Raw genomic sequence first — 27,919 nt, 5'->3', positions numbered from 1 at the left:
TCTGGAGTGTTGAGTGACGTCACTGATTGAAGATTGGACAAAAGGCCCCTGAACTCACCCAGATTGATAACTTCTCGCTGATAATTCACTTGTCTTCTATTGGCAGAAGGTTATGACCATTGCAGCATATTTTAGCCTAAGATCCATCGTGGTGTAACCTGCACCTCCCCCGCTGATTAAATGCCTGTCCGCTCACTCATTACAGTGAGAAAGTGCGCTCGAGGGGCTAGTTAGCAGCACCATCAAAGCTATGCCTGAGGGGGGTATCTGGTCTTATACTACTCTCATAGTTGCTGTCTCATTGAATTTTTTTAATGATAATTGCTGCTAAAGGTAATAATAATCAAAATTGTTAGCATTATACAAACGTCTTCGTTTTGTGAGTCTCTTGGGAACATATTCAAGAGACGGTTTCTTTGTTAATATAGCGACAAACGCTTTATTACGGAAGGAGATCCAGGTGATTGAATGCTGTAAGCAAAGATAGTGCCATTTGTCTTAACATTGCATAGCACATATCATACATGTTCTCTCAAAGTAGCCATTAATAACCCACAGGTAGGCCCAACCCAGGTCTTTCGGAACAGTTGGTGTATTGAGCCAACAGGAGTATTCAAGACAAGACATGTTCAGGTACATTTTCTTTTTAAATATATGCCCAGTGCCTACAATTACATTTCAAACAAAGGCCCTATACACAATGGTGAAGAGGGAACATGTTTACAGCTTACCGAGGTGCAAAGACATAGAGAATGACTATGCATTGCAGTAATGTTGAATCACAGAATCCAGGCATATTAAGATCGTGTGAGGTGGCTTAAAATGTTCAGTCACATGGATGCCAGCACTTGGATATAAGATATGAGATACATGATATATGTAATATACAAATGCATGACCACATACCACTAATCAAAAGTAGAATAAAGGCACAGGAGAAAACCACCCAAACACTCCGTGGCTCATGATATGGTTTAACCTTGGGGACAGGATATCATTCTTTGGAATATCAATTATTTCTACGTAATCAGCAGATCTACATATTCCCAGTCACACACAACAAAACATTCCAAATAAAATGATACTCCACCCACACAAGGGAAGTGCAGTGATTACGTTGGATGAGTATTGGGGGTCTACCGGCTACAGAGAAAAGCGGGTTAACACATAGCTGGTTAATGCAAAGCAAACAAAACATAACCCATTTTTCCGCATAATTCCATGGGTATCTCATAGGAAATTATAACTTGGGGGCGACAAGAATGGAGGCCTTCTGGTGTGTTTCCTTCAGCCAGCCGAGGAGTATTTTGTTCAGCTCAGCTGGCCTGGAGATGACAGAGACAAAAGACAGCATTACCATCTAGGACTGGATCCATCCCGTCGCTGGCTGGTTGAACCGAGTGCCAGGGATATCTATCTCTGTGCCACGCCTGCCTGCTCGGCGTCAGACGGATTTCCACTAAAGAGCTTTTAAGGCGACAGGCGAGATGCCTTTATAGTACAAAGGGGTTAAAGGGCTATATTGTACATGTGATGCACCATCTGACCCTAATGCTCTTTGACCTTCCTTTAACCTCCCATCCACTCCACTTAGGTATTAAGCTGTTCTGTCTGTGCGGTCATGAGGTCACTGTCTTCTGCCAGGACCTGACCAAAAAAACGTTATTTAGTTCAAACAGTAAGTGGTCTTTGGTTGGGTTTTTAAATATCAGGTTGAAAAGAATCCACAGAATGTGTGCTATCCATCAAAAAGCAGGTTCTAAGCTGTAAAATGACCTCATCTAAATGTTCAATACAGGCTCTCACTTGCCTTGGCTTCTTAATCTTTTCAACCAAGGTGCTTGTATTTTCAACCTGCTGTCCAAAGCATGCATTCTGTATATTATGAATCAAGTTAATTAGAATAAAGTTTCAGTGAAGGCTTTCAGGTGGACACCAACCAGGGTACTTTCATCCATTCCTGGTGATAGGTCCAGTACACCAGACTGTATCTTATCGACTGATCATCATTAGACTTGGGTGCATGTGGGATACTAGAGGGTAACTCTCTCATGCACACACAGGTCAATACATTAAGCATTAAGAGAAGCCAACAGTCACTGACATTTCCCACACAATCATGTCTAGAGATGTATGAAAATCAACTGTACCATAACAAAAGGCAAGATATGGGTAAGGTGTGAAAGCGGAGACATTCTATTCTCCATCATCAGGGTTAGTTTAAACGGTGGTGTGAAACAAAGGGTACTGTATTCCGCACTGTATTTGTACAGTATTCAAAGCAAAATTATGAATTTGTGTGAATTTGTTTAGAAAAGTCCAGGAGAATACTGGGAACATTATGTTGGAGGAAATGACATATGGAACACAGAGTGACAGTTGTGATATGGATGCAAAGTAGGACTTCAGATATGGTGTGGGAAAGAGGATGTCCAAAGTTAAAAGGAAGTGACTATATACAGTCAGAGTCTTAAGTTTAGTAATTTCAGTCTACACCTCAAAAGCCATATCTTGCCACAGCACAATTTCAGGAGAACCCACATCCCCACACTGTTTATTGCACCTCCACTGGTGCAACTTCTTTTTTTCCATAAAGAGAAGTATACTACTGACGGCACTGTCCAACTGAATATTTTTTAGCACGCTTTTGAATCACCTAACATGACCAGAACTGCAGCAGAATGTAGTTAATAGGGCAAACGTAGTTAATAGGGGGCAAATGGTACTTGGCCCCACCATCGCTAGAGAGAAAGAGTTGTCCAAGATGTCCTGAGTGCCTGGGGAGTGACTATCTTTTTGTCATGGCTGACCCTTCTGTCAGCAGCACTTATTTGTTGTGATTCCTCTCCTAACAAAGAGACTTGGCCTCGAACACTTGACTTGTAAGGTGAAAGTGGAACAGTTCTGCAGACTGTGCACTCAAGGTTTGAGGATCTCATCAGTTCCCCTGCATGTGGCTGCACAGGTTCAAGGCCAGACAACGGTATTTGGTGTGTGTGAAGTCTCTGTCATGGTCGCTCCAATACCACCTGGTTGGTTAAGTGACCACTGAATTGGTGTGTTTCACACAGTTGACCCCATTCTGTCTGAAATGTGTGGGGCAGTGAACAGTATCACCAGCAGTCTGTGGTGTACGTTCACACTGATTTTGATATTGGGCTGTGGTGACAGATTTGGAGTGAAAAACATCGTCTACACTTTAAAACCAATTGACTGACCTTTCTCATGCCTACAATCAAAAAAGCAGGTGGATTGTTAAATACTACTTCACTATAGTGGAACCTTCACTGCTACTGGCCTGCCTCTTTCTTACCTCTCCATCTGGGTCCAGTGTCCACACTCCTCAATGTGACCACGGGTCAGGTTGGGAATCTTAAATTAAAGACACAAAGACATTTTAAATAAAACAGTCGGTACGTCTTTTCTTCACTGTAATTATATAAGATCATACATTTTAAATGCTACAGACATTAAGCTGCAGGAAGACTATTACTCTACCATGTTCTCCATCCCATGGGAGAAGACAGGAAGAAGCACAGGGTCTTTTCCAGCAGTCACCATCAGCGCCGGCAACAGGATCTATGCAATAACATACAGGAAGCTGAAACTGACCCCAAAAAAGGGCTGGAAGTCCACATTGATATAATCACTCTCAAGGGTTAACATTTGACTACAGAATGGTGGAAATCATTTAGAACATGATACAGAGCAGGTTGCTGGATACTTCAAAATAGGTTTCCAGATAACTTGTCTTATCTAGGGGGAGTATACTTCTTTTACAAGCCTTCTGTGGTTAGGAGTGGCATTTGGACCCGTTAAACCACATCAGCTGTCATGTAAGTCGACAAAGATGGCGGACCCAGCCTCACCTTAGCTCTGGGCCGTGAGCACATCCAGCGCCAGTTGCGCTCCACATTCCGGTACCAGTTTAGAGGTCCCCTAAAATGTACACACGCACGCACACACACACATACCATCCAATTACTTATGAATTCACATGAAAAGACAGAGGACCTCAATACAGTGAAAAGTTCTGCCCCTTCACACAAAAGAGAATCCAATAGCTTTAGTCTATGCTAAGAGTTTGCAGATACCTGAAGCCACTCTTGCGGAACTGCTGGACGTAGTACTTCAGCGCAGCTTCAGTGAGCATGGAGCTCCTCGGAATCTCCTCTGGGAGTCCCACAAACAGCCCACCTGCAGATCACAGTCACCATGGCAACACAGAGGAACACAGCTTCAGAAACACAGCTCGTCTGAAACGGGTCGTATGCACTACATTCACGTCACGAGGGGAGAGAAGGAGATAAAGAGTAGGAAAGGGAGAATAGTGCAGGAAAGGCACCTACAATCATCTACAATTTTTCACGCAACATACATGTCTACGCCAACATGTCTGTGTGTGTCCAGGTAGGATGTGCCAAACATGAATCTGAAAACGCAGCAGCCGACTGCGCTGAAATATGCTGCATTACAAGTTGGGTTTTTTTTTGTTGACACTTTTAAAAATGTAGCAATGTGCAACTCATACTGGAACTCAAGCAAGGAAAAAGAACACTGACCCAAATTCAGCATGATTGACATATGCCAGTCAATTATGAAGCTTTGCATTTGATGGGTGTCAAGCTTGGTCTTACTACTCAACTCCACATGACAGCTAGGAGGTACTTTGGGTTCCAATGAATGGCCTCATTATAAACTATGGTGGTTCAATACCGAGAGACAGACTGTGTCTGTGTGAGTGTGTGCTATTTTTTAACATGTCTGGAACATTCCGCTGTGCAATCATTAATCACTCTGAAATTCCAAAAAACAAATGAACTTTTCCTTTTCTTTTTTGCACCTACCTCTTTCACAGACCTTGGCCGTACTAAGGGGAGGGTGTTTATCCTGAAGAGATACACAAAAATGATTCAAAAGGTAAGAACAGCGTTGAGTTAATTCATGACATAAACCTGTTCGATTCAGTTTTATTTCTCATAATATTACAAATGAAAGATTGACCCACAGTCCTCTCAAGACAAGCCTGCCATAATTCTAAGGAGAAAATCCTGAATGCAACATTGGTCAACCAGCAACATTCCTTATCAAGTCGACCAAAAGCATTTGCTCTAGGTTGTAAAAGACAACCTTTTAAATCGATTAAAAAGCTATCCTCTATTATTGAGGTGTTAAATGTTGCTGTATAAATGAATGAATATTTCTTTGGAGGTTTATATTCGACAGAATCATCTTCTGCAGACGCTTTATGTGCCAAGTGGCATTTAAGGTGCTTGGAGTGTGGGCGAAGGGGCACTGCAATTAACCAGGGCCGTGACTCTGGCATTAGCACACACACACGTACATGCACTCACTGAATGAGCCGACTGCCCACACACACACACTACTGCCCACACACATACACGCGCACACACACACACACACACACACACACACACGGCTTGTTTCCTTTCACCCCCGCAATCATTAAGGTGCCCCTGCTCTTGCCTCCCCTGTTGAAGAATGATGGCTCCGTCATTCAGTTAGAACTCATCACCACTGCACACCCGCACAAAAGGGCACATTTGGCAGACTCCCACTCTGACACATAAACACACTCCTAGCTCATACACAAATGCAAATACTCATACACATGCGCACACACACACATTAAAGACAAAAACATGAATGTCATTTGTGGTGTTCTAGTGGTTCTTGCGTGTGCACACCCTTGGTGATTCAGTGTCATACTGGTTTAGTTACACAGAGCCCAAAGAGTACAAGGAAGCTTGTAAAACACAAACTCACACACACACACACACATTATAATACATTTGTTGTATTCATATATGCATCTACCTGTGTAATGCATGAAGTGAGTGCACAGCCTTGAAAAGCAAGGATGCTTAATGGAGGTTTAGCTGTTGTAATTATGGCTGAATGAAACACTAAAAACATACAGGTGCAAATGTTAATGAATTCAAGTTTGCTCATATTCATATTTAAAAAATAATTATTGCTGTGCTTAATAATATAGTACAACAGACTTGGCTAGTCTCTAGTGGCTCTTGCTGCTGGCTCGAAACTTATACATTAACATACTAATTAATTAATTATTATACATTTGGAATATTTCCTTAAAGATGTAAAGTGCACAGCCCATGACAGCACAGATATTCCAGCCCATGTTAATAGTCATTTGAACTGTGATGCTCTATATTTGATAATGTAGAAACCAGGAATATTGATCAAGAAAGATGGTATTTTAAGAATAATTGTATGAATATGGTATTTTATGAATATGAATAATTTTTACAATGACTTAAGGTCACCCAGCCATAGCCGTAACAAACTGTGATAGATACTTTCAAAGATGGCCTCCTATTTGTGGGATTAGATTAGAAAACTGCAACACAGGATGTGCCCACAATACACCCTATTAATTAATCATCAGATATTTTCCCTTGCTGGAGTGGTGCATTAGACCTGTTTCTTCGGGGCAAAGTTGGAGAGATATACTGTAATGAAAGTAACGACACAGCAAAAAGACTTTTTTAGTAAGCACTCCTCCAACTGTGTTCATGACTATTTATAAGATGTACTTCATATGAACCTTCTTCTTTAGAATTCATTTCAGATCCACAAGCATATCTATCAGCTTCCTTTTACACTGGAACAACATCCCAGAATTGCTATGGTATTAGCATGTACCACAGCCTTTTGTCCACCTGTCATCTCTTGAACTCACTTGACTGTATGAGCTTCTTCCTAAACTAATCTAGCACTACAGTTCAGAGGAGAGCTGATTACACAAACGTACCTTTTCATAACTAGCAGAAAAGAATATTTTGAACGTTCGCTCCAGGTCCTTTTCGAATTCAGCCTCTGCCACACCCTGCTCAGAAACACCACAAATCAAAACAAAACAAACATTTGGTAACACACTGGAACAAAACCACAGACTTCAATGGGCCAAGAGTAAACAATTAGTTATATTAGTATGGGCATATTTCACGATGGTTAAGGGTCAGTGTAGGCCATGGCACTCACGGGCTTCTGGAAGTAGATTTGGTAGTCGAAAATGGGCGCAGCTTTGAGCCTCTCCATGGGGTCACTGTTGGGGTCCACTGGGAAGAGAGGGGTGTTGAGGGAGGCTACCGCCCTGAGGAGCACATACAACCAAACTGATGTTGACGATTACAAATCTACCAACCACTTTGTGCCTGCCAGCAGGCCTCGGGTGATCAACAAACCGCCATTAACACACACACAGTGGTCTGAGCCTTTATCCAGGTAATTCAGGAGGTGTGATTGGGTGGGCTCCTGAGAGGGATGAGACAGTTGGGCCAAATCCCCACCGCATCTCTGGGTGAGTCTTGCCATAAATGGAGGGTTAATAAATCGATAGGAGGAACCCAGGACCTGCTGCACTCCCTTAAAAACATGCTGTGACTGACAGGTGAATGTAAGCTTGGCTGATTGTGAAGGTGAAGGAGGTGCAGCACCTTATCCTCCTGCACTGGAGGGGAATTATGGGTAATGGGTGTCTGAAAAGACAGCTGTAGGTACCCAGGGAAAGACAGATCAGTAGCCACTTCCTTACCTCACTCTTTCAGGGTGGCACTGTGCCAGGCTCCAGACGAGGGCACCACCCCAGTCATGGCCAATCAGTGTCACTTGGGGAATTCCCTAAAAGACAATAACAGGGGAAACCATTATGGCAGGACAGAAAAACTGCCTGTTTCACATTCACTTTGTGTGCCGTATACGTCTCTTCTTTTTCTAGATGTTTCCCCGACCTTATTTATTGAAGAAACTTAAGGCTATTGTGGTAGTTTGCATAGTCTGATTGTTTCACCTCAAAATAATCGGGCTCATTTCCAAGAGCATTTTTTAACCCTACGTCGTTCGTCAGATATACAGTACCCTAACTTTTCGAGTTGTTTCCAAGATTGTCCGTAGAACAAAGATGATTAAAAGTACTGACACTTTTCAGCTTCTCAGATCTAATGCACTAAGCTTTAAAAAAAATATTTCTGTGTACAGGATATGGGGTTTCCTCTAAATATGTACTGTAGATATGTACAAGTTGATGCTTTACTTTGAAAAAATAATACTATTTATAAGATTTGCCAAGATTCTCAACTAATACAGAAGACAGACGAGCCACTGCTGCACAATCCACAAACCCCTAAACTTCCTCTTTTGGTGGAAGATGTGGAAATATATTTAGACAACAAACGTGTGGAAATGCAGAACGTGTTCAGACAACAATTCACTGAAAATGACGCACTACTGGTTTCCCCAAAAGTCTTTGTCAAAGCCTACACTTCTGCTGCAGTGTGACAGCTTTCAAGCCAAAGCAGAGTAGAGCATGCCCTCATGCAGCACTGGATCCAAAAGCTGTGGTCTGGATTTCTGCAGTCACTGAGAGTCAATTACCACTATATAGTCCATATACTGTTAATGTTAAATACTGACACTATACACATTAAAACACACAACTAATCTGAAATATATAACAGCTTAAAATATTTGATTATTGAAATATTGTTTGTTTGGAGACCTAACGCCTAAAGAGAATTGTCACTCTTACAAGCAAGGCACAGTTTTGTTTTGTTCTGGGCTGTCCAGGAATCAGCCTTTCTGAAGATAGAGAGACTACACTATCAGTCAAAGGGCACTATGGACAGCATACAAAAGCAAGATTCTAAACATACACAGCAGCAATCACTGATAATTGTAACGCAGCAAAATATTAATAACATTAATCATCAATGAAAGTGTTCACACAGCAGTGCAATTAGTGTAATTTTAACATAAAGACAAACAGAGCAGTGCTATTTTCATCAAATCTTAAATAGGTGCTTGCTGCAAAAATAAGTCCCATTGGCTGTCTTAGACCATCCCAAACCACAAGGGTTTGTCTATGGGGTGGCAGATGGCACAAGGATGTTGAGCTTGGTTGACTGAGAGGCCATGGGCACTTCTGTAAATGTTTGCAACAACAAGCAGGCAATTCACTGGAAACAAACAGCAGCCTTAGACAAATAGTGTGGAAGAGCACACTAAGCAGTGTGGAAGAGCAAGAGTGAAAGCTTTTTCAGTACCTAAGGCATTCTGTTGTTGTTTCTCTATTGCTGCGTACTTTCTAACAAAATATTGTCCATAATCTTACTCAGACCAACTAAGTCTATGAATCTAAGCAATATCAAGGACTTGTCAGTTTCCAAGAAATTAAACATCTTTACATATACAGTACTTAGAGCAGATCTTTACATATACAGTACTTAGAGCAGTAAGTGTATAGAGGTGAGTAGAAATTAATATATACTAAAAGACGGTCAATTACTGATACAGTAGATGACTAGGTCTTCAGTATTCCTTTAATTACCTTCCAATCGTTTTATTTGATTACTCAGTAGCACCAGCCAATGAGCATAAGTGCAACAACCTAAATAAACAGCAGTCATAAGAACTTCACTGTTGTTGAAAGCTCAATCAAAGGCCCCCTTCATTAAATTACTCAATCAGCCATAATAAATTACAGCAGGTAATTAGTGATCTTGTAATGATCTCTGCTGACAGTAAGTTGACTGAAGCGTTTCTCCATTGAGTCTGAAAGCAAAACAATACCTTATCAAAGCTGCCTGTGTATTGACAGTGTCAACAGAGCATATCTGACCAACACAGTACTTTCTGGCGCTTCCCTCGGAAAACGGACAACAGAGGACACAAGATAATGTTCTATCAGGGAAAACTACACCCATGTGATTTTGAAGAGTTAAGGCAATATTATAAAGCAATAATGAGTCCAATGGCACAATGACGAGTGAAAAAAGTACTTTACAGCTCCTCTTAGTATATATATATATATATATAGAATACTAATACTAACACTAACACTACTACTACTACTGCTAAGGCAGTTTGGTTTTTCTATAGCTGGGTAATCCAGGCTTAGCTCTCTCCCTATTGAGAAGACCAAAGCTGTGCTGACACTCAGATTCTTCAGTATGATTTTCATTTCCCTCTGACTGCAAGCCAACCCAATTACACAGGGAATGCTTAGGACTACAACTGCTTCACACACACCCTTTGTGGTATACTTGTGCTCTTAATTTGCCTTGCAAATGCCTTACTTGCCTATAATAAAATTCAAAACAAATTTCCATTTTGAAGTACCAATTGAATGCAGTTTTTGTATTCATTCAGACTCTTTATGCATTCAACGTATTCACACAACATAGTTCCACACATAAAATCTGTCACAGGAAAAAACAGCCTAACTGGAAGTAAGGGGTCAGTGAACCGCTAAATCCCCTACCCTCCTGAAGCTGGCCTGGCCTTGCTACTGCTCCCTGCTCAGCTCTTACTAAACGTGTGTTTCTACCCGGCTACAACTGTTGGGCGAGAAACAGAAACAGACAGAGACAGTCTTACACAAAAATGACATCCCCTGACACAACCCAGGGCACAGCTCTGACGGAGCATTGTCCTGACCACACACAGGACTCAGAATGCCCCTTAATGGTGTTGATGACCCTAACCCTAATCCTAAAATGGCACAATACATTACTTTATGTTTCTCCTCATTGATTTGACTATGGCAGCAGCTAAGAAGTGTGTCATCTTATAGCATGATGATGGTAATTCAAGACAAAATATTTTTGAATCATCTCCTCCGAATCTTGTCTTGGTATTGACTTTAAGACTTTAAGAAAGATTACGGTTACACATCACCAGACTCACCAATTTATCCATGAATGTCAGCACATCCTAAAAATGACAAAAAACACATTCATGTTAGTAGTCTACTAGTAGACAGAGGATGTATAAATGTGCAAAACAATCAGTGAATGTACGGTGTATGTACAGGTGTCTGTCCTTGCCTGGCAGAGATTTTCTTGGGAATACTCTTCAATGTCTGTCAGCACAGATAAAGACGAAATGACTTTGAAACCTTTTTTTAACAGTTTCCTTTTCACTCATGGAAATATACACACACCATCAAACAAGCAAATCTCGACACTTACATATAAATTCATTTGGGTACCGTGGGAAATGCACTGACACAACTATACATGAACAGCTTGGGTAATCCCACCACTTCCTCGCTGTGATGAACGGATTCTGATGTGGTAACTATCAGCCATACCAGCTGCTCAACTACCGCAAACAATTTAAAGCTGAGTTTCTTTAGTCTTTTTGGTCGTATCAGACAGGTTAATCTGATCTTATCAGGCAGGTTAGGCTGGGAAGATGCTGAGCATATACTTAAGGTATGGTATAGAATATAAAATCATACAAAAAGTGGCAAATTGTTGCATACTGTCTCTAACATCAAGAGTGGTCTAAATGTTGTCGTTGCCTTTTCCAAGCTCTTAGCATGCAGATTACCAAAACATATTAATCATATCCTAACATATGAATGATTAGTTATTCATACACAACCTGATTGATATAAGCAGGAGACTGATAGAAGGACAGTGATGATGAAAGAGGGAGGGAGGGGCAGTAATGATGCATGTGAGGAAAAAGGGGGGGGGGGGGGGGAGAAGGAATGGACCTGCCTTCTGGTGCAGTAGAGTCCCCAAATCCTTTCAGATCTGGAACCAGTACTCGAAATCCAGCATCTGCCAAGGCAGGGATCTGGGAGAGATAGACAGACAGACAAACAGATGTGGCAAGCTTCAAACAGCACACATTTATATACCAGAAGCCCATAAGGTCACAATGTTTTAAACTACACGTTTCAAATAATACATAATTATAACATGTTATTGATTATAACACTCACCTGGTATCTCCACGAGAACCAGCTCTCAGGGAAGCCATGGCAGAGCAGGATAGGGGGGCCATCCCCCATCTCAACAAAGTGGATCTGAACCCCAGGCTGAGAGAGAGAGAGATAGAGAGAGAGAGAAAGAGAGAGAGAGAGAGAGGCATTCATGTCTTGCTGCTAGGCAACACAGCTTAGAGCCACTGTTCATTTCCTCAGAGTTAACCTTGTTTAAGGAGTTTGTAAACAACTGGCAGGGTCTGTTCTCATGGGGAGGACACAAATGTGCTAATAACTTCCCAGCAAAGCAGCCTTTACTGGACCGGTGTGTGCAGTGTGGACTTAATATTGGACTCCATTTTGGGCAGCCTACAGAGGAGCCCCATGGCCATAAAGTTAGTGTGTAATGTTGTATGTCTTGATTCCTATTTAGCTATTAGTGGCTGTGCATCTGCTGTAGAGATGCTGTCTGGCCTATCCTGTGCTGAGCTTTTCTTTAAGGTTTCTTTGTGACTGGCAGACAACCTTTTGTTTGGTCACATCTTGTGTTTGTATGTGTATCCTATGTGTGTGTCTCATTGTATTATGACATCTGCATGTGTATGTGTGTGCATGTTTAGGCCCTTATGGATGTGTGTGTGTGTGTGTGTGTGTGTGTGTGTTTATGTGTGAGTGTGTTCACCTGTATGTCCATCTACCTGTATGCATAGCTATGTGTGTATGGTTGTGTGTAACTAAAAGCTGCTACCTTGATGGTGACAAATCCATGAGTGGCGTCCTCAGGTCTACAAGAACTGGGGAGTCCATCTTTTGAGCTCTGAACCTGCAGAAAAACAGCATCAAAACAACTACCACAGCCTCCTTAAAAAACAAGGTGTTTGATCAACATCACGCATCAACTAGTTACTTACAAGTACTTACATCTCTCCATTACAAGAAAATACAATTACTGTTGCAACGAAAAAGCCATGTTAATGCAACACTTAATCAGAAAAAGGTTGTGAAATGCATGTTTCCACTGCATGAGACATAGACTATTGCACTGCATGAGACATAGACTATTGCACTGCAGCCTGATGAGGTCTGCTGGGGTCACTTCACATATGATGACTTCACCACATGGCCATGAGTGGAGCAGCTACAAAAAAACACTACTTATGCTTCTACATTCTGACCTAATTTACAATAACATATTTTTATCTAAACGGTATCAGATATACACGGGTTGACGTCAAAATCTTTTGATCATATAGACTACATGTTTTCCCTCCACTCACAAGTTAGTTACATTCTGCTAACAGTCTTCTTTAGTTAGAGTTTTGCTCTCACTTTGCTCTGACTTCCAAGAGCAAGCGAGCAAGCATTGTGATTTATACAATCAGTTAAACAAACTGTTGAGAACCATGCACTATTGACCATGTTTGACTACCTATGAAATGAGAAAATACAGAGTTTTGTCCTGGTAACCTCACCAAACCCCACCTACTGAGGGCCCTATATCATAACTGAAATTAGTAGGGATTGACAAGAAAATGAGGCAGTATATGGTTTTCACATGCGCCCTTCTCTGCAGGCCTTGGTGTGGCTCACACAGGGAAGCACGCAAGCTGTGTGCTGGTGTTAGTAAGATTGGCACCTCCACTCCGGTGTGCATCTGCAGCTGGTTGAGAGCGGTGCTCATGTCTTGCACAAGGACGCCAGCCATCCCCAGGCTCTCTGCAGCCTTCACGCCCTCCTCCTCTGCATCCAGCCACACCGCCTGGGAACATCACAGCAAAGGGGTCCGCTCATGTCCGTACCCAGAATGCACACAACGGAATGTGCACACAAATGCAAAGGATCGTCTCATAAACAACACACACACACACACACACACACACACACACACACACACACACACAATAATGACTAAAAGTGACTTGTGTGCCTCAATTGTGCCATCAGATAGACTGAACACAAAGCATTTGACATAACTTAAGAATTTCTCAAAACCCTACATCTGATATATCATCACTTTATTGACTGATGCAGTGACCAGATCTGAAACGTGGTAAAGAAACATCCCCTTTTCAAGTAATCTAACCTAGTAAAAAAACAACAGTATCACTGCAGACCCCGGACACAAACTATTCAAACTCCTCCCGTCTGGTAGACGCTACAGATCACTGTTCGCCAAAACCTCCAGACACAAAAACAGTTTCTTCCCCCTCGCCGTCTCACTACTGAACAGCTAACCCACTGTAGCATATATAGCATATATATTTATCCCTGCACTTCTTGCACTCTCCACTTCTTCTTTGCACTATTGTTGTGTAACATTTCACAACTACTGTATATAGCCATTCCGCCTAGTATATACAGTACTTCCTTAAACTTCTTAGACCGTTGCACTGTTTGTTTTGTATTGTGTTGTAATGTATATTTTGTGTAAGCACACTGAGAGCCACTTTACCAAGTCAAATTCCTTGTTTGTGCAAACTTACTTGGCCAATAAAACCTGATTCTGATTCTGATTCTGAACTGGTAACTTGCCTCCTCATAGTGCTTGATAAAAATAGTTAATGTCCAGTTTGAGTAAACAAACACTTTTGTTAAAAGGTAGTTTGTCTACAATCATATCGGTTAAACTTTCCCATCACCTCAGAGAGGAAGAGAATGGTGATAATAATGACAGCTGCGGCCCTTGCCCCCAGTACCTGCTGAGGGGTGAGGCCAAGCTTCTCCAGGGCCATGTTGAACATGGCGGGCTCAGGTACACGGGCCCCTGTGAAGCAGGACCGCAGCACCAGGTCAAAGTGGCCCTCCAGAACAGACAGGATCTGAGCTGTGCGCTCACGCTGAGGGGTATCGTCGACCCACAGGTTAGCCAGCACACCTGTGGTAACACCTACAAGAGAAGATGCAGGACAACCATGACCCAATTACCCTCAACCGTGAAACTGGAAATTGATAGTGTTTAGTTTAAGCATTTGTTGCACTATAAAAATCAATTCACTTCAATTCAATTAAAAAAAATCAATTTACTTCCCTACTTCCATATCTACAGATACTGTTACTGATGAGTTTTATAAATTTAGATAAACTGAAAAAAAATGTACTGTTATATAATTTAATAAAAAATGAATGAATTCAACTACATCCGAAGAATGGACCTTCGTGTTTAATGTAGCCTTCTACTGATGTCATACCCGGCTGCATGTGATGAACAAAACAGAAGACAAGACTGGGCTTGGGGGCAGCAGAAGCTCACCGTGACGGCGAAGGGCTGCAGCAGCCTCCAATATGGGCTTGTGAAAGTCTGCCCCTCTAACCTCTCGAAAGAGCTCCGCTAGGGCGAACTCAGCTGGCGAGGTCAGCCCCGGAACGCTGGCCTCCTTCTTAATATCCTCCTCCAGCTCAGTATGCATCTGAAGACATGTTCAGTACATATATACACAGACACATTAAAATCATCAACACAACAGCATAGCATTAATAGCATGAATTAAAACAACGGATATTAGGAAAAAGCATACTGAACTAAACCCTCTATCTGTTCATTTTGATTGTTCGGCAAGAAACTTAGTCCTTATGTCCTTAGTTCAGTGTAGGCTAACATTTTTTGTCTCTTAGGGTGCGGAGTTGCTACACAGAAGTCATTAGGATGCACTTGACCCATAACCACAGAAGCTAGAAGGAGACTGTATTACCTAGGATATTATATATTACAATATATATTAATATAGTATATTATATATAATCTTAAACACACCTTAACACTCCCCTTAAAATTCACAAATGTAAAATAACTTTACCTGCTGTATCCCCTTACCTGTTGTAAAGTAATCTTTCCCCTCTCAGCTCGAACTAAGGCATTCTCAGTCCCTCCTGCAGCCAAGGTCTTTGATATGACATCACTGAAAAGAAATATGGTTAGATTACATTTGATTGGTTTTACAGGCTTCAGACTAGGCTTAGCGGGCTTTCAATAAACTGTTTTCTTTTTTCCCCCTGATTTTTTTAAGTCGTGTGGCAACGGGTGGACTTTGAGGCCCAGCCGGAGGCCCAACGCCTGCGGTTACGGTTTGTATTAGCTATTACCGCTTACCTGGGAAGACCGAGAGATTTCTCGTATTTCAGAAAAGACTGGGACGGGCGAGTGGTCAGGACACCACCCCATAAATTGAACAGCACAGCTGTCTTTAGCGCCATCGGTTTGCAGTCGTGGGGGAGAAGTGAAACAACTTAGCCTGCCGACCACAATAAGTATGCAGTGGGCTGGCCGTTCCGATTTCAGACTCACAGGCGTAGCTTATCACAGAATGACATTGTTTGGGGCAGCCCTCGCTGCTAACATGCAAACTAGTTGTTACGTGAACAGCCCACTGGAAGTCGCCGGACACATTGTTTAATTTACCAGTCTGAAGAGCACGAATAAATCTGAATGTTTGCTGCTACACGATCGACCTTTTTCTAAAAGTAGCCTTTGAAGTCTCAGAAACGGAGTTCTGTGTCAAGTTGTTAATAATATGTTTTATTAAGCCCACAAAAGACAAGAGCCGTGAAACTTTGAATGCATAGCCAATGCTCAGGATGGGATAAAGTATATGAAAATAATCCCGTAGAGCCTACACACAATCCAATCTCGTGAAATATTAAGATTAAAAAGTCTAACTGATTATGTCTTTGCTGTTCTGTTTACCAACAAAACGATTGGGAAAGTAGCCTATAAGACGTTGAGAATTTGCCTCCCCCTAGCGTGCTTTTTGACTATTTTTCCACCTGAATAACATTAAAGTTTTAGCTATAAAATGACTGCTCCTGCCGATGTAGGTATGAGGCTATGGCCTATAACTTATGACAGATGCATATTCTTAAAAATATGAACGGTCGTGTGCACCACTATGGAGATATATAAATAAACGGATCAGGTTTAGTAAAGTTTAAACCCCTCTCCTATACAAAGATAGATCAATCCAGACCTTAAAATATCGGTCTTTAAGTAATCTTTGAAAGGTCATCGTTGGTCACTTAACAATACCCATATGAGTGTCGTCAAACTCTATGTCATGATGCCATGCTTCTGGTTCTCACTTCTGCACGTCTTGGCCGGAGATGCATTGGATCACCGTAATGCTTGCCTCTAGATAACTGCCACCGCGAGAAAGCGTCTTCAGAACACCACCCAGCGACCAAGCAGAGATGACTATGTCATGAAATGGATCTACGGGTTCAGAACAGGCTAACTTTTCGTTTGGACGCTTGCATGAAGCTGTGATATGGAACGAGCTTTACTAGTGTTTTTCTTGAGGATCACTTTGCTTGGCTGCCTTGCATTAACCGAGAGGAGTAAGTATTGGTGGTAAGATAGCTTATTGCAGGCTGATGTGAAAAATATTGAGAGAGTAACTTTGTTTTTATTTTATTCTGCTGGAAAAATATTTTTAAATATAAACTTATAGGATAAAGTGGTCTTGCAGACTGTCTTCAGAATTGTATATCCTTTATTGAACCATCTTAAGAGCGATTTTTGCACAAAAGATTGCATTTGTCAAACTTTAATGAAATAGGTTAGTAGGGTGATGCATGTTTTTTTTTTTATGTGTTCTTGTTAATAAAATTACATGTTGACAATGTTTGATTGTTTTAGCATATGAAAAACCGTAACGAGTAGCCTGAAGTGGGAATACTCAAATGGAAATCTATTCAGAAATGCTTGCGAACGGCATTATGGCAAAGTTATTAACTTAAAGTTTAATCCAATTGAAGTTGAATGATGTTATTAAGGAGTGACTAGTGATTACAGTGTGGAAGAGGCTTTGCATGGCCAGGTCCTCTTATTAATGAATGCCAGTAACCACAAGATTTGCTGAAATAGGTAGGCTAGGTAAGATGCTTTGGCAAACAAGTGACAGTTATGGCGTTCAAAAAGGTCAGTTTAGTTGTTTAAATATTCATGAAATATCATGTTGCGGATGTCAATCTATAAGAAAAAGGTCATTGTGGCCGTGTTTACTCTGATGGTAGTAATAATTACATCATTAATAGTGATGATGGTGATAGTGATGATACAACCTTTTTGGCTTTCCCAAGCCTTACGTCTTATGTGCCTCGGCCCGGATCAGTCATGTCACATCCAGTAGAAAGGTGTTAATGCAAAGTTCAAAACTTAGAACTGTCACCGCTCTAGATGTTAGCATTTCCTCATTACCTGATTCATCTAACCAGGACTCAGTTCAAACTGTATCCACAGTGGCTTTTCATTTTCACTCATTGAACTTTTGCTTTCAAGTAAAACCGCTCCTCATTCATCCAATGATCCTCAGAACTTATGCACAATTTCAGTCTAGGTACAGCTGTGCAGGTATATATCATATGTAAGGTTAGTATAATGTGCATTTGTTTACTGCCTTAAACCTAAGGATGCTTAAACTCTCATGTGTAATGTAAACCTGTTTAGCATTTCAGCATTTGTCTTGTCTGTCTGTCTGTCTGTCTGTCTGCAGCTGTGGCAGGAGACAAGTGGACTCACGCACATGCTGAAGACCTCCTTTTCAAAAATCTCTTTAAGGGATATAACAAATGGTCCCGGCCAGTGCGCAACATCACAGATGTCGTCATTGTCAAATTCGGACTCTCCATTGCTCAGCTGATTGATGTGGTTAGTTTTTCGGTTCTGGTTTTGGTGAAATGTCTGTTTATTGTACTGGAATGTATTATTTTTTTTGTACTGTAATGCAGATGTTTAAGTCCACTTATTAGTAATTCAATTGCAATGCTACCTTCCAGCCACCTGCTGCCTACTAGTGTGCTTCTTATGTTGTGCATAACTCCTCTTTTGAATAAGACCTCCAGGCTTTTGCCATAGCATTACAAAACAATCAGTTTAGCATAGTCATAATTATGATGACTCATTCTGCTACCTTGGAAATCATATTTTGCCAAATGGAATGCTTTTGTGTGGAAACTCAATAGAGTTTGATTAATGTGGTGCTTTTAATATGATATGAACCCTTTGGTCCCCAGGTTTCTTAGATGGAATATCTATGTTTGAAAAAACCCATAATATGTGAAGAACAATTGTATTATTATGCTGTAGCATTATCTGACTTAATTAACTTGGCTTATTGCATTAGCTTTGCCCACTACCTTCATTAGTAGCTGGCTCGTATGTAATAGTGTAATGTACTATGGACTATTGACCAGTGTGCACCCAGGTTCCTGTGTGATGAGTTGAGCAGGTTCTCCCTCAGATGTAATTAACTGGCCACTCCACTCACCACTTATTTTCCCCGCAGGACGAGAAGAACCAGATGATGACCACCAATGTGTGGCTAAAGCAGGTGATGGACATATTCTACTGTAACACCAGTGGACATATTCTACTGTAACACTGGTGGAGATCCTCTAGAGAAGCCTTGGACATATTCTACTTTCACACCAGTGGACATATTCTACTGTAACACCAGCTACTGGTGGAGATTCTCCAGTGAAGCCTTGGTGTCTGTGGTCTGAGTCTGTGGTGGTTGTGTTATACCATCACAGTATGTTTTTAGAATAAGGGTTAACATGCACATGGCAGCATGCACAGCCACCCATAAACCTTCTAAACACACTGACCTGATTGATAACAAACATCACATACAGGTACAAGGAGAGCCAGAAGTAATGAGAAAGCTGAGACCAAGTAAATGAATGATTTTATAGCTGTGCATTATTACCTTTGTGACGGACACTGATTATGTTCTCTCCCTCTCTCTCTCTCTCTCTCTCTCTCTCTCTCTCTCTCTCCCTCTCTCTCTCTCTCTGTCTCTCTCTCTCTCCCTCTCCCTCTCTCTCTCTCTTTCGCTCTCTCTCTCTCTCTATCTCTCTCTCTCACTCTCTCACTCTCTCTCGCTATCTCTCTCTCTCTAATTTCTCTCTCTCTCTCTTTCTCTATCGCTCTCTCTATCTCTCTCTCTCACTCTCTCACTCTCTCACTCTCTCTCTCTATCTCTCTCTCTCTCATTTCTCTCTCTCTCTCTCTCTCTCTCTCACTCTCTCTCTCTCTCTCTATCGCTCTCTCTCTCTCTCTCTCACTCTCTCTCTATCGCTCTCTCTCTCTCTCTCACTCTCTCTCTCTCACTCTCTCTCTCTCTCTCTCTCTCTCTCTCTTTCAGGAGTGGAATGATTATAAGTTGCGCTGGCAGCCCTCTGATTATGACAATGTCACATCCATCAGGGTCCCCTCACAGCTCATCTGGGTTCCCGATATTGTCCTGTATAATAAGTAAGTGTGCATTTAAAAAAATGCTCCACATACTATATACTAAAATGTTAGCATTAGCTTCTTATGTATCCACTGCATCAATGACGCATCAAAAGCTGTACACATCTGTGTTGCCTGACTCATTCTTCAAAATTGGTATTTCTACCGCTAAAACACATCAGGTTTGGGATTGCGTCCATATATCCTAACTGGAGGACCTCTGTGGAATAGCTTCTCATCCAGCACCAGCTTCACTCTGCACACAGGCCTTGCTTGAGTCTAATATCTAATGATGGTTTTAGGTTTTACTGAAGGAAATTACACATAATCACCATTTTCAATAAGTGCGCACAAAGAATTTAGAAACGTATTAACCATCACAGTCCTGTCGCAATCACTCAGTATTTTATTTCCGAAGTGTCGAATTGTACTGTCAAACTTGATTTGGGGCAGTATTAAAGACTGTTTTATAATAACATGTTCACTTAGTCTATCTGCAATTAAGACGTATCTGTCTCTCTGTTGGTCTAATCGAGTTGAATAGTGAGGAGGAGTGGACAAGCTTGGCAGTGAAATACAGACTGCTGATGTATCGTCTTGAATAACCACTCTCAATTACTAATGAAATTAAGTTCAGAGTTACACGACTTCGCCTCTGCAGCAGAGCAGCCTTGATTAGCAGAGGCATCTTCTGGATCTCTCCATCTGCAGTGCTGGAATGGAATGTTGACTTCCTCTTGCATCAGAAGATTTAAGTTTGAAAGTCAAGTTTGAAAATTATTTAAAGTGACGCAGAATATTAAAGGTTATGGAGCATGGAAAACATTGGATAATTTACTGAGGAGTTGTTAAATGTGGCTTCAAATGTCCTTGGGCTAGATGGAAGGTCTCTAAATTTAGTATTTATTTTCTTTTTCTTCCCATAAATATTTAACGGAGTGCTCTCATTTGTCTGGGTGCTTACTGTGAGTTTGTTCAGCTTTCTTTATCAGAACAAAGGCTCTCGGAAATCTCTTTTCTGGTGCTTTAGATTTTTAGAGAACATTCTCCAGAATTCAAGATTGTGATCAATTTGTTATTTGAAAATCATTGGAATTGACACGATCTCTGCAGAAACAAAGGCATGACATTGCTCACTTGCAATATTACTGCATCACTGCAAGATATTTTTATGTTATTTATTTTGTTTAAATGTAATTTTTAAGGGAATCAATTGTCATAGCAAGAATATCTTGATCCCTTTCTTTGCTCAGATTCCAATACATTCTCCGATTTGAATTCATCAATGTAAGGCATATAAGGTCATATAATGTCTTTGGAGTTGTGAGTACCATGCCATCACTATTGTGATCTCTGGTATGCACTGTTAATCTTTGACCTCCTCCTCTCAGTGCCGACGGGGAGTTTGCCGTGACCCACATGACCAAAGCCCACCTGTTCTACACGGGCCAGGTGCGCTGGGTGCCCCCGGCCATCTACAAGAGCTCCTGCAGCATCGACGTCACCTTCTTCCCCTTCGACCAGCAGAGCTGCAAGATGAAGTTCGGCTCGTGGACCTACGACAAGGCCAAGATCGACCTGGAGCGCATCGAGAACGCGGTGGACCTGAAGGACTACTGGGAGAGCGGCGAGTGGGCCATCATGGACGCCATGGGCACCTACAACACCAAGAAGTACGACTGCTGCCACGAGATCTACGTGGACATCACCTACTACTTCATCATCCGCCGGCTGCCGCTCTTCTACACCATCAACCTCATCATCCCCTGCCTGCTCATCTCCTGCCTGACCGTGCTGGTCTTCTACCTGCCGTCCGACTGCGGCGAGAAGATCACCCTCTGCATCTCCGTCCTCCTGTCGCTCACCGTCTTCCTGCTGCTCATCACGGAGATCATCCCGTCGACGTCGCTGGTGATCCCGCTGATCGGCGAGTACCTGCTCTTCACCATGATCTTCGTCACGCTCTCCATCGTCATCACCGTCTTCGTGCTGAACGTGCACCACCGCTCGCCCAGCACGCACGAGATGCCGCGCTGGGTGCACACCGTCTTCCTGGAGCTCATCCCGCGCTGGCTGTTCATGCGGCGGCCCGCGCCCAACGCCAAGCGCCGGCGCCTGCAGCGGCCGCAGACCAAGGAGCGGCCGCGCTGCCACGCTCACAGCCACGCCTACGTGCCCACCTCCAGCCTCAGCACCTCCAAGAGCTGGGTTCACGAGGAGACGGATGTGGACCGGACCCCCGTCGGCCAGGACGCGCAGGCAGGCCTGAGGCTGGGGACGTGGAGGGGGGTGCCCACCTCCTACTCCTTCCCCACTCTGCACCTGCCGGATGAGGACCAGCTGGGCAGGAAGGCTGCCTCGCACCACCAACTGGATGGTCTGGCTTTACAGCTGGGCTCCAGGGGAAGCCTCTCCCAGCGGCTATCCGGTCTCGGGGGCCTGCAGGCTGACCCGGCCCTGCTCCTCTCCCCCAGAGTGCTCCACGCCCTGGATGGGGTGTGTTACATCGCAGATCACCTGCGCGCTGAGGATGCTGACTTTTGTGTAAGTACCCTCCTCAATCACACACACACACACATAACTCACAACATGCATGCACATGTGCACACACACACACACACACACACACACACACACACACACACACACACACACACACACACACACCTCTCTTTTTCTGCCTCTCTCCCTTCAAAGATAAATTGCCCAGATATGAACCCCACATTGCATTGTGTCTGCCCAAGCTGACATCAGCAGCACATGCCAACATAAGCTGATTCCAAACCCACCCTTATAAATCACTTAACATGGGATTACTGTTTATTCACCCTCTTCCTCTGCAGGTGAAGGAGGACTGGAAATATGTGGCCATGGTGATTGACCGTATCTTTCTGTGGATGTTCATCATCGTGTGCCTGCTGGGGACAGTCGGCCTTTTCCTGCCACCTTGGCTCTCAGGAATGATCTAGGTCACCGCTCTGGGACATGGTGATAACACACACACACACACACACACACTCGCGCACACACACACACACATACACACACACGCGCACACACACACACACACACACACACACACACACACACACACACACACACACACACACACACACACACACACACACACACACACACACACACACACACACACATACTCTTACACACACACACACACAGGCCAGTGTCACCCCAGTGCAAGTACCAGCAAGGCAATGCCAGGACTCAGCTTCACCTGTCAGAGACCGATCCTATCTGTACCTTAGACAAGCAGGAAGGCAAAGTGTCCTTGACTAAAATGGATTTCCTACCTAAGTTGCGACAAAACATCCGAAACTGGATGCTTGAATTGCCATTTGTACTTATTCCCTTTGATTGTTTATGTTTTGTGCAAAGGTATGCTGCACTGTTATCATAGTAAGAGCTGATTGACAGACATCACAAGAGTAATTAATGTTAGTAGACGTTTTCCCAGTGGTGATGTCAGGAGTGCAGTGATAACACCAACCTTGTATCCATGCTCTTCCTATTACCTGTAAAAACCTAAAACATCACCCCACCATAACCCTGTTTAATTGTTAGTACACAAGTGTATTGTGCCAGATTATGCGATTTCATAAAAACCACAGAACCGACTGACATTCAGTGGTAAATATGTGATACCTGGCTTGAGAATGTGTAGCTAACTAAGACTTTTGAGGGACTGAATCTTCTGTCAGTACTGTACATACATAAAGGAAAAAGGGAAATGTAATGTTAGTACCTTTGAGTACTGTGTGATACTCTGGGACTGGTTCATTAGTTCATGGGTAGGTTTTCAGTCCAGCAGTGTTTTAAGCAGCTCCTCTCATTATTGAAAGTCAGTGATATCAAACATTCCATTAATGCCAGCGTCCCCCATGAGAGGGTTACCATGGTGAAGGTCAGAGTTTGAGCCAGGTCTCCATGCTTGACTTCATATGTTTTGCATCATTATCGTCCCTTCTCGCACCAGTCAGCACAATGTCCCTTTTATATCCCAATGCGTGGTCAGGGGATTCTTGTTGCATTGATCAGGAGAAGAGGGATTGGAGCTGTGACAGCCTTGGCGAAATGAGGAGTAGTAAAGAGCATCGCGATATCTTTCGGCCTGACCTTCTTCCACATCTGAAGCTGAACTCCATTTACACGCCATCTTTCAAGAATGGATCGAATGAGTCGCTCGGGATTTCCATTGTTCCTTCAGAAAGGAACGCCAGTGTGTGGAGGAAAGGGTCTTCTTTGAAACAGTAGCACAAAATGGTTTCAGGCAAGCAGATGGAAGTGCATGCAGAACCTAATCCTGGGCTCTCAGTATTTGTTTTTGTTATTAGGTATTGCAAATGGTAATTGTAATTATTTAATTAAGTTATGGGATGGAGGACCTCTCAGAAAACCATGATTACCTTCATGGTCATATTTATTCATTTTGTAAGTATAATAAAAACGCTGACAAATCCTGGAAATGTCTAATTGGTGATACAGATTTGAAACCAAAAAATATAACTGGATTTGACACTTGTCTATGTAATACAGTCAGACTATTGGGTCACACTGTACCAACATTTTCTGCAAAAACTCCTGATTTATAATTTAATTCCAGAAGCTTCTATTTGGTGGTTCTAGTCTGCAGTGACTGGGCTACAGTAGATGGGGGATGTGAGGTAACTAGATTGAGTCATTAATTAGCTCTCCCATAGCAACAAATGAGGAGTGAGACGTTCGTCCTGATCATTGATTAGGGTAGAGTGCTTCCCGGTGTCTGTGGTAGTAAATTGACCCGACCTACTGAGGGAACTACTGTAAATATCCGTCAATCACATTTCTGTAACTGTGCAGAGGCCTGATGTGAAGCGATGGCAGTCGCTGAGAGATAAACCCCCTCCTCTCCTGTCCCCAGTTTTCTTCAGATGAATGAGCTTTCCTGACAAGGAAAGGATAAGGTTGACAGCCATGAGGTCACCCCAGTCAAATGACTGGGCAGACAATTGGTAGACACCACAGTGTGCGTGTGAAGGTTTCCCTCTAGTGGCCACACTGGGCTAATACGGTAGCCAATGTCTCCACTTCAGTCTGTTTTTTTTAATATAAACAAATTACAGTAATTTTACGTGAGAGCTGCGTCATCATCACAATCTAAAGAAGAGTCTAAATAAGTATAAAAGGCTGCAGTGGACAATGTGTCTAAATCATGTGAACAAGAGAAATGAACAAATGAGTTGGAGAAAGGTCTATTGACATTAGCTCTGCAACACCCTTACAAATGCCAAACCACATTCAATTATTATTTTATGTATTTATTTCATAAAAACTGAGGCTATGCCTACAGCAAAAACTCTGGACACACAATAACATTCATGTCTTTCAAAAAATAAACACCCTGTTTTTCTCTTTTTCTCAAATATTAAGTACCATGGTAAAAAAAAAAATGTTCAGTAAAATAAAATCAGTTCATTTTCTTTTGAATGTAACACTGAAGGCCCACAACATCCAGATGTTTTGAACATGGCCCTCCAGTCCAGATGTTTTGAAAATGACCCTCCAGTCCAGACATTGTACTACTGGTCTGCCTGTGTGTGTTTGAGTGGTTTCTACTTTACACACAGACACATGTATGACCGGGTCATTAATACACTTTTCATGACATCTTAAATATAAGTTTTATCAAGTTATGCAGCATAGGGTTCTCTAATTTCACACATGTATGTGACCCTTAAAAAAAAAAAGAAGTCACGTGTCTCCATTTGGTGTACGATGGCCTTTCAGAGCTTCACTAGTGGACTGAAGATGTCCTTTCAGTTCTATTAAAACTGCAGGGAATGTGAACCTGCCTGATATTTTGAAATGTCATTAGGATCCTAGTGATTTATTGAATATTATTTGGACCTGAGAGGGAACTACTGTAGCGGTGTCAAAAGGCACTTTTGTCCTCTAAGGACCCTGAGGAGGTTTAAGAACCCCATCTTCAGTAGCATGCTCCTTGAATCCCCCCAGCTGAATGTCTCTGGATTGGGGAGTACCAAGGCGATGAGATCCCTGGTGGATGGCCCAGGGCTAAGTTGGCTCAGAGGCTGGTTTGGCTGAATTGGCCCGGACCCGGGACTGGTCCACGGCGTCCAGGAGGTTTTTGGAGTCCATGGCCAGAGTGTGCGCCGCAGCCAGCATCTGCTTCTTGCACTCCTCCCTCAGCGAGGTGATGGCGTTCTGTTGAGCCAGACGCATCTTACTGATCAGCTCTGCCAGGTCTTTATTCAGCAGCTTCTGAGTGCCCTCAATCTGTGTGTGTGTGTGTGTGTGTGTGTGTGTGTGTGTGTGTGTGTGTGTGTGTGTGTGTGTGTGTGTGTGTGTGTGTGTGTGTGCGTTTGTGTGTGTGTGTGTGTGTGTGTGTGTGTGTGTGTGTGCGTTTGTGTGTGTGTGTGTGTGTGTGCGTGTGGGAGAGAGAGCGAGAAAGAGACAAAGACAGAGAGAGAGAGAGAGTGAGGGGGGGCATAAGTATTTGATTAGACAAGGTTCTTAACCACATAGTTTTGTGAATTTTTTTAATTGCGACATCAAAAGGTTGAGGGTGAGTAGCATCTTATTAATACAAATAGTCAGGGTTATGGTGTGTGTTTGAGTGTGTAATACCTCTGTCTTGCAAGACGTGTCCAAGTTTGGAAGGGCTTCATCCACACTGTTGATCAGTTTCCGCAGGGTCAGCCCAACAGACTGATGTACAAACAAGCATACAGAAACAAACAAACAAACAAACAAACAAACAGATGACATAAACTGATCATGCAACTTGCCAACTTCAACAGGACTGCTTTGGCATGTCCCTTATTACACGACCGGTACAATGCTAGAGGGTGTTGCTTTACCATCACTTTCATAATGTATATCAGAAGCTTCCATTTGCTCTATGAAGTATTCATATAGTTATGAAATATTTCTAGTTGTGAGGGTTAACTGGAGGTCTCCCATACCTTCACCAAGTTGACGTATTCAGAGGGGGGCAGCATGTTGACATCGTTCTTCAGCTGCACCACCATCTTCACCATCTCCATGACGTTGTTGTACACCGCATCCTCCGACCGATCCAGCTCTGCAGTTGGGGCTGGCTACGGGGGGGGGGGGGGGGGGGGGGGGCAAGGAGTTCTATTAACATGGTTGTTTGCACTAGAAACAGTTATGTCAAATCCCAAATGCATTTGCACAGTCCTATCTGATGATCCTGGTACGTCAACTTTGAGCCAAATCATTTTGTGCGATGGCTGTACACATTCTGTTCTGCCACAACAGGAGCAGTTTTTGAAACCCAACCTGCCCTGCCACCGACAACAAAGATCCCTGGCAACTTTTAAGGGCCTAATAACCAGGCATGTGACCGGTGCCCAGGGCTCCGACTGAAGCCCCGCTGCTTTGATGGCAAACAGCTGCCAGACGGCCGACTAATGGAGGCAACCGGCAGCATGCAGAGCGCAGCCGTGGCAGCAGGCTTCAAAGAGCGCTGGCGACGTCTGGGCGGAGTTCCAGCCTGCCTTTAATGAGGAAATTACCTGGGCACTCAGTCGAGGAGGCTTCTCTGGAGGACCTTTGAACTGGGCTTCAGGAGACGGGAAGGGACGGGGAGAGGGAGTGAGAGCGTGGAGGAGAGAGAGAGGTACAAAGGAGGAGAAATGGACAGAGAAGGAGAGGAGATGAAGAGAGGAAAGAGCAGTGAAAAGGGGAGAGGAGAGGGGGAGGGGGAGAAAGTTATGAGAGGAGGAGAGAATGAGGGAGGAGAGGATGTAAACTGTTAAACAATGAAGCCAATAGCCACCAATATTCCACCACAGCTCCACAAAAAACTTCATCTGAATATTATCAGTGGTACCTTTTTATGTATGTTTCATATCAGCAAGGGCTGATTCAGTACTTACCATATCCTGATC

The 27,919-nt window shown here is 42.9% G+C and overlaps 3 protein-coding genes across 4 annotated transcripts in view; 1 reads left to right on the top strand and 2 right to left on the bottom strand.

The window, feature by feature from the left end:
* Positions 1–411: 411 nt before the first annotated feature.
* Positions 412–16,060, bottom strand: ephx2 (epoxide hydrolase 2, cytoplasmic). Its single transcript, XM_012822400.3, has 19 exons — positions 15,849–16,060; positions 15,573–15,657; positions 15,012–15,168; positions 14,458–14,648; positions 13,398–13,520; positions 12,510–12,584; positions 11,780–11,875; positions 11,553–11,631; positions 10,872–10,906; positions 10,732–10,758; positions 7,583–7,668; positions 7,030–7,141; positions 6,800–6,874; positions 4,848–4,890; positions 4,095–4,197; positions 3,870–3,939; positions 3,499–3,579; positions 3,314–3,372; positions 412–1,325 (listed from the first exon to the last, which is right to left on the bottom strand). The coding sequence occupies exons 1-19, from the start codon at positions 15,950–15,952 to the stop codon at positions 1,241–1,243; spliced, it is 1,686 nt and encodes a 561-aa protein (XP_012677854.1). The 5' UTR covers positions 15,953–16,060; the 3' UTR covers positions 412–1,240.
* Positions 16,061–16,747: 687 nt separating this feature from the next.
* Positions 16,748–23,038, top strand: chrna2a (cholinergic receptor, nicotinic, alpha 2a (neuronal)). The gene is made up of 6 exons (XM_031580187.2): positions 16,748–17,089; positions 18,247–18,401; positions 19,039–19,083; positions 19,900–20,009; positions 21,380–22,532; positions 22,832–23,038. Exons 1-6 carry the CDS (start codon positions 17,020–17,022, stop codon positions 22,955–22,957), a joined length of 1,659 nt encoding a protein of 552 aa, XP_031436047.1. The 5' UTR covers positions 16,748–17,019; the 3' UTR covers positions 22,958–23,038.
* Positions 23,039–25,287: 2,249 nt separating this feature from the next.
* The window catches only part of ptk2ba (protein tyrosine kinase 2 beta, a), a 20,567-nt gene continuing 17,935 nt past the window's right edge, over positions 25,288–27,919 (bottom strand). For both annotated transcript variants that reach the window (XM_031580209.2, XM_031580211.2), the window contains 5 exons: positions 27,908–27,919; positions 27,545–27,591; positions 26,972–27,106; positions 26,634–26,714; positions 25,288–26,282 (listed from right to left, as the gene is read on the bottom strand). The exon at positions 27,908–27,919 is cut by the window's right edge and continues 10 nt beyond it. In XM_031580209.2, coding sequence (XP_031436069.1) covers positions 26,061–26,282; positions 26,634–26,714; positions 26,972–27,106; positions 27,545–27,591; positions 27,908–27,919 — 497 coding nt within the window. In that variant the 3' untranslated portion in view covers positions 25,288–26,060. The remainder of the gene's footprint in view (positions 26,283–26,633; positions 26,715–26,971; positions 27,107–27,544; positions 27,592–27,907) is intronic.

This window comes from Clupea harengus, chromosome 14 (assembly GCF_900700415.2).
Source record: "Clupea harengus chromosome 14, Ch_v2.0.2, whole genome shotgun sequence".
NCBI lineage: Eukaryota > Metazoa > Chordata > Actinopteri > Clupeiformes > Clupeidae > Clupea > Clupea harengus.
This window is presented reverse-complemented; position numbering and strand designations above follow the sequence as displayed.

Excerpts from the sequence above, each read along its gene's own strand:
- ephx2 (XM_012822400.3), bottom strand. The coding sequence starts at position 15,952 with ATGGCGCTAAAGACAGCTGTGCTGTTCAATTTATGGGGTGGTGTCCTG. Across the intron at positions 12,585-13,397 it reads AGATGCACACCGGAGTGGAG|GTTCAGAGCTCAAAAGATGG; the intron begins GTGCCAATCTTA and ends GTTTTTCTGCAG. Across the intron at positions 10,907-11,552 it reads GGACTCTACTGCACCAGAAG|ACATTGAAGAGTATTCCCAA; the intron begins GCAGGTCCATTC and ends CTGTGCTGACAG.
- chrna2a (XM_031580187.2), top strand. The coding sequence starts at position 17,020 with ATGGAACGAGCTTTACTAGTGTTTTTCTTGAGGATCACTTTGCTTGGC. Across the intron at positions 18,402-19,038 it reads TTGCTCAGCTGATTGATGTG|GACGAGAAGAACCAGATGAT; the intron begins GTTAGTTTTTCG and ends TTTTCCCCGCAG. Across the intron at positions 19,084-19,899 it reads CCAATGTGTGGCTAAAGCAG|GAGTGGAATGATTATAAGTT; the intron begins GTGATGGACATA and ends TCTCTCTTTCAG.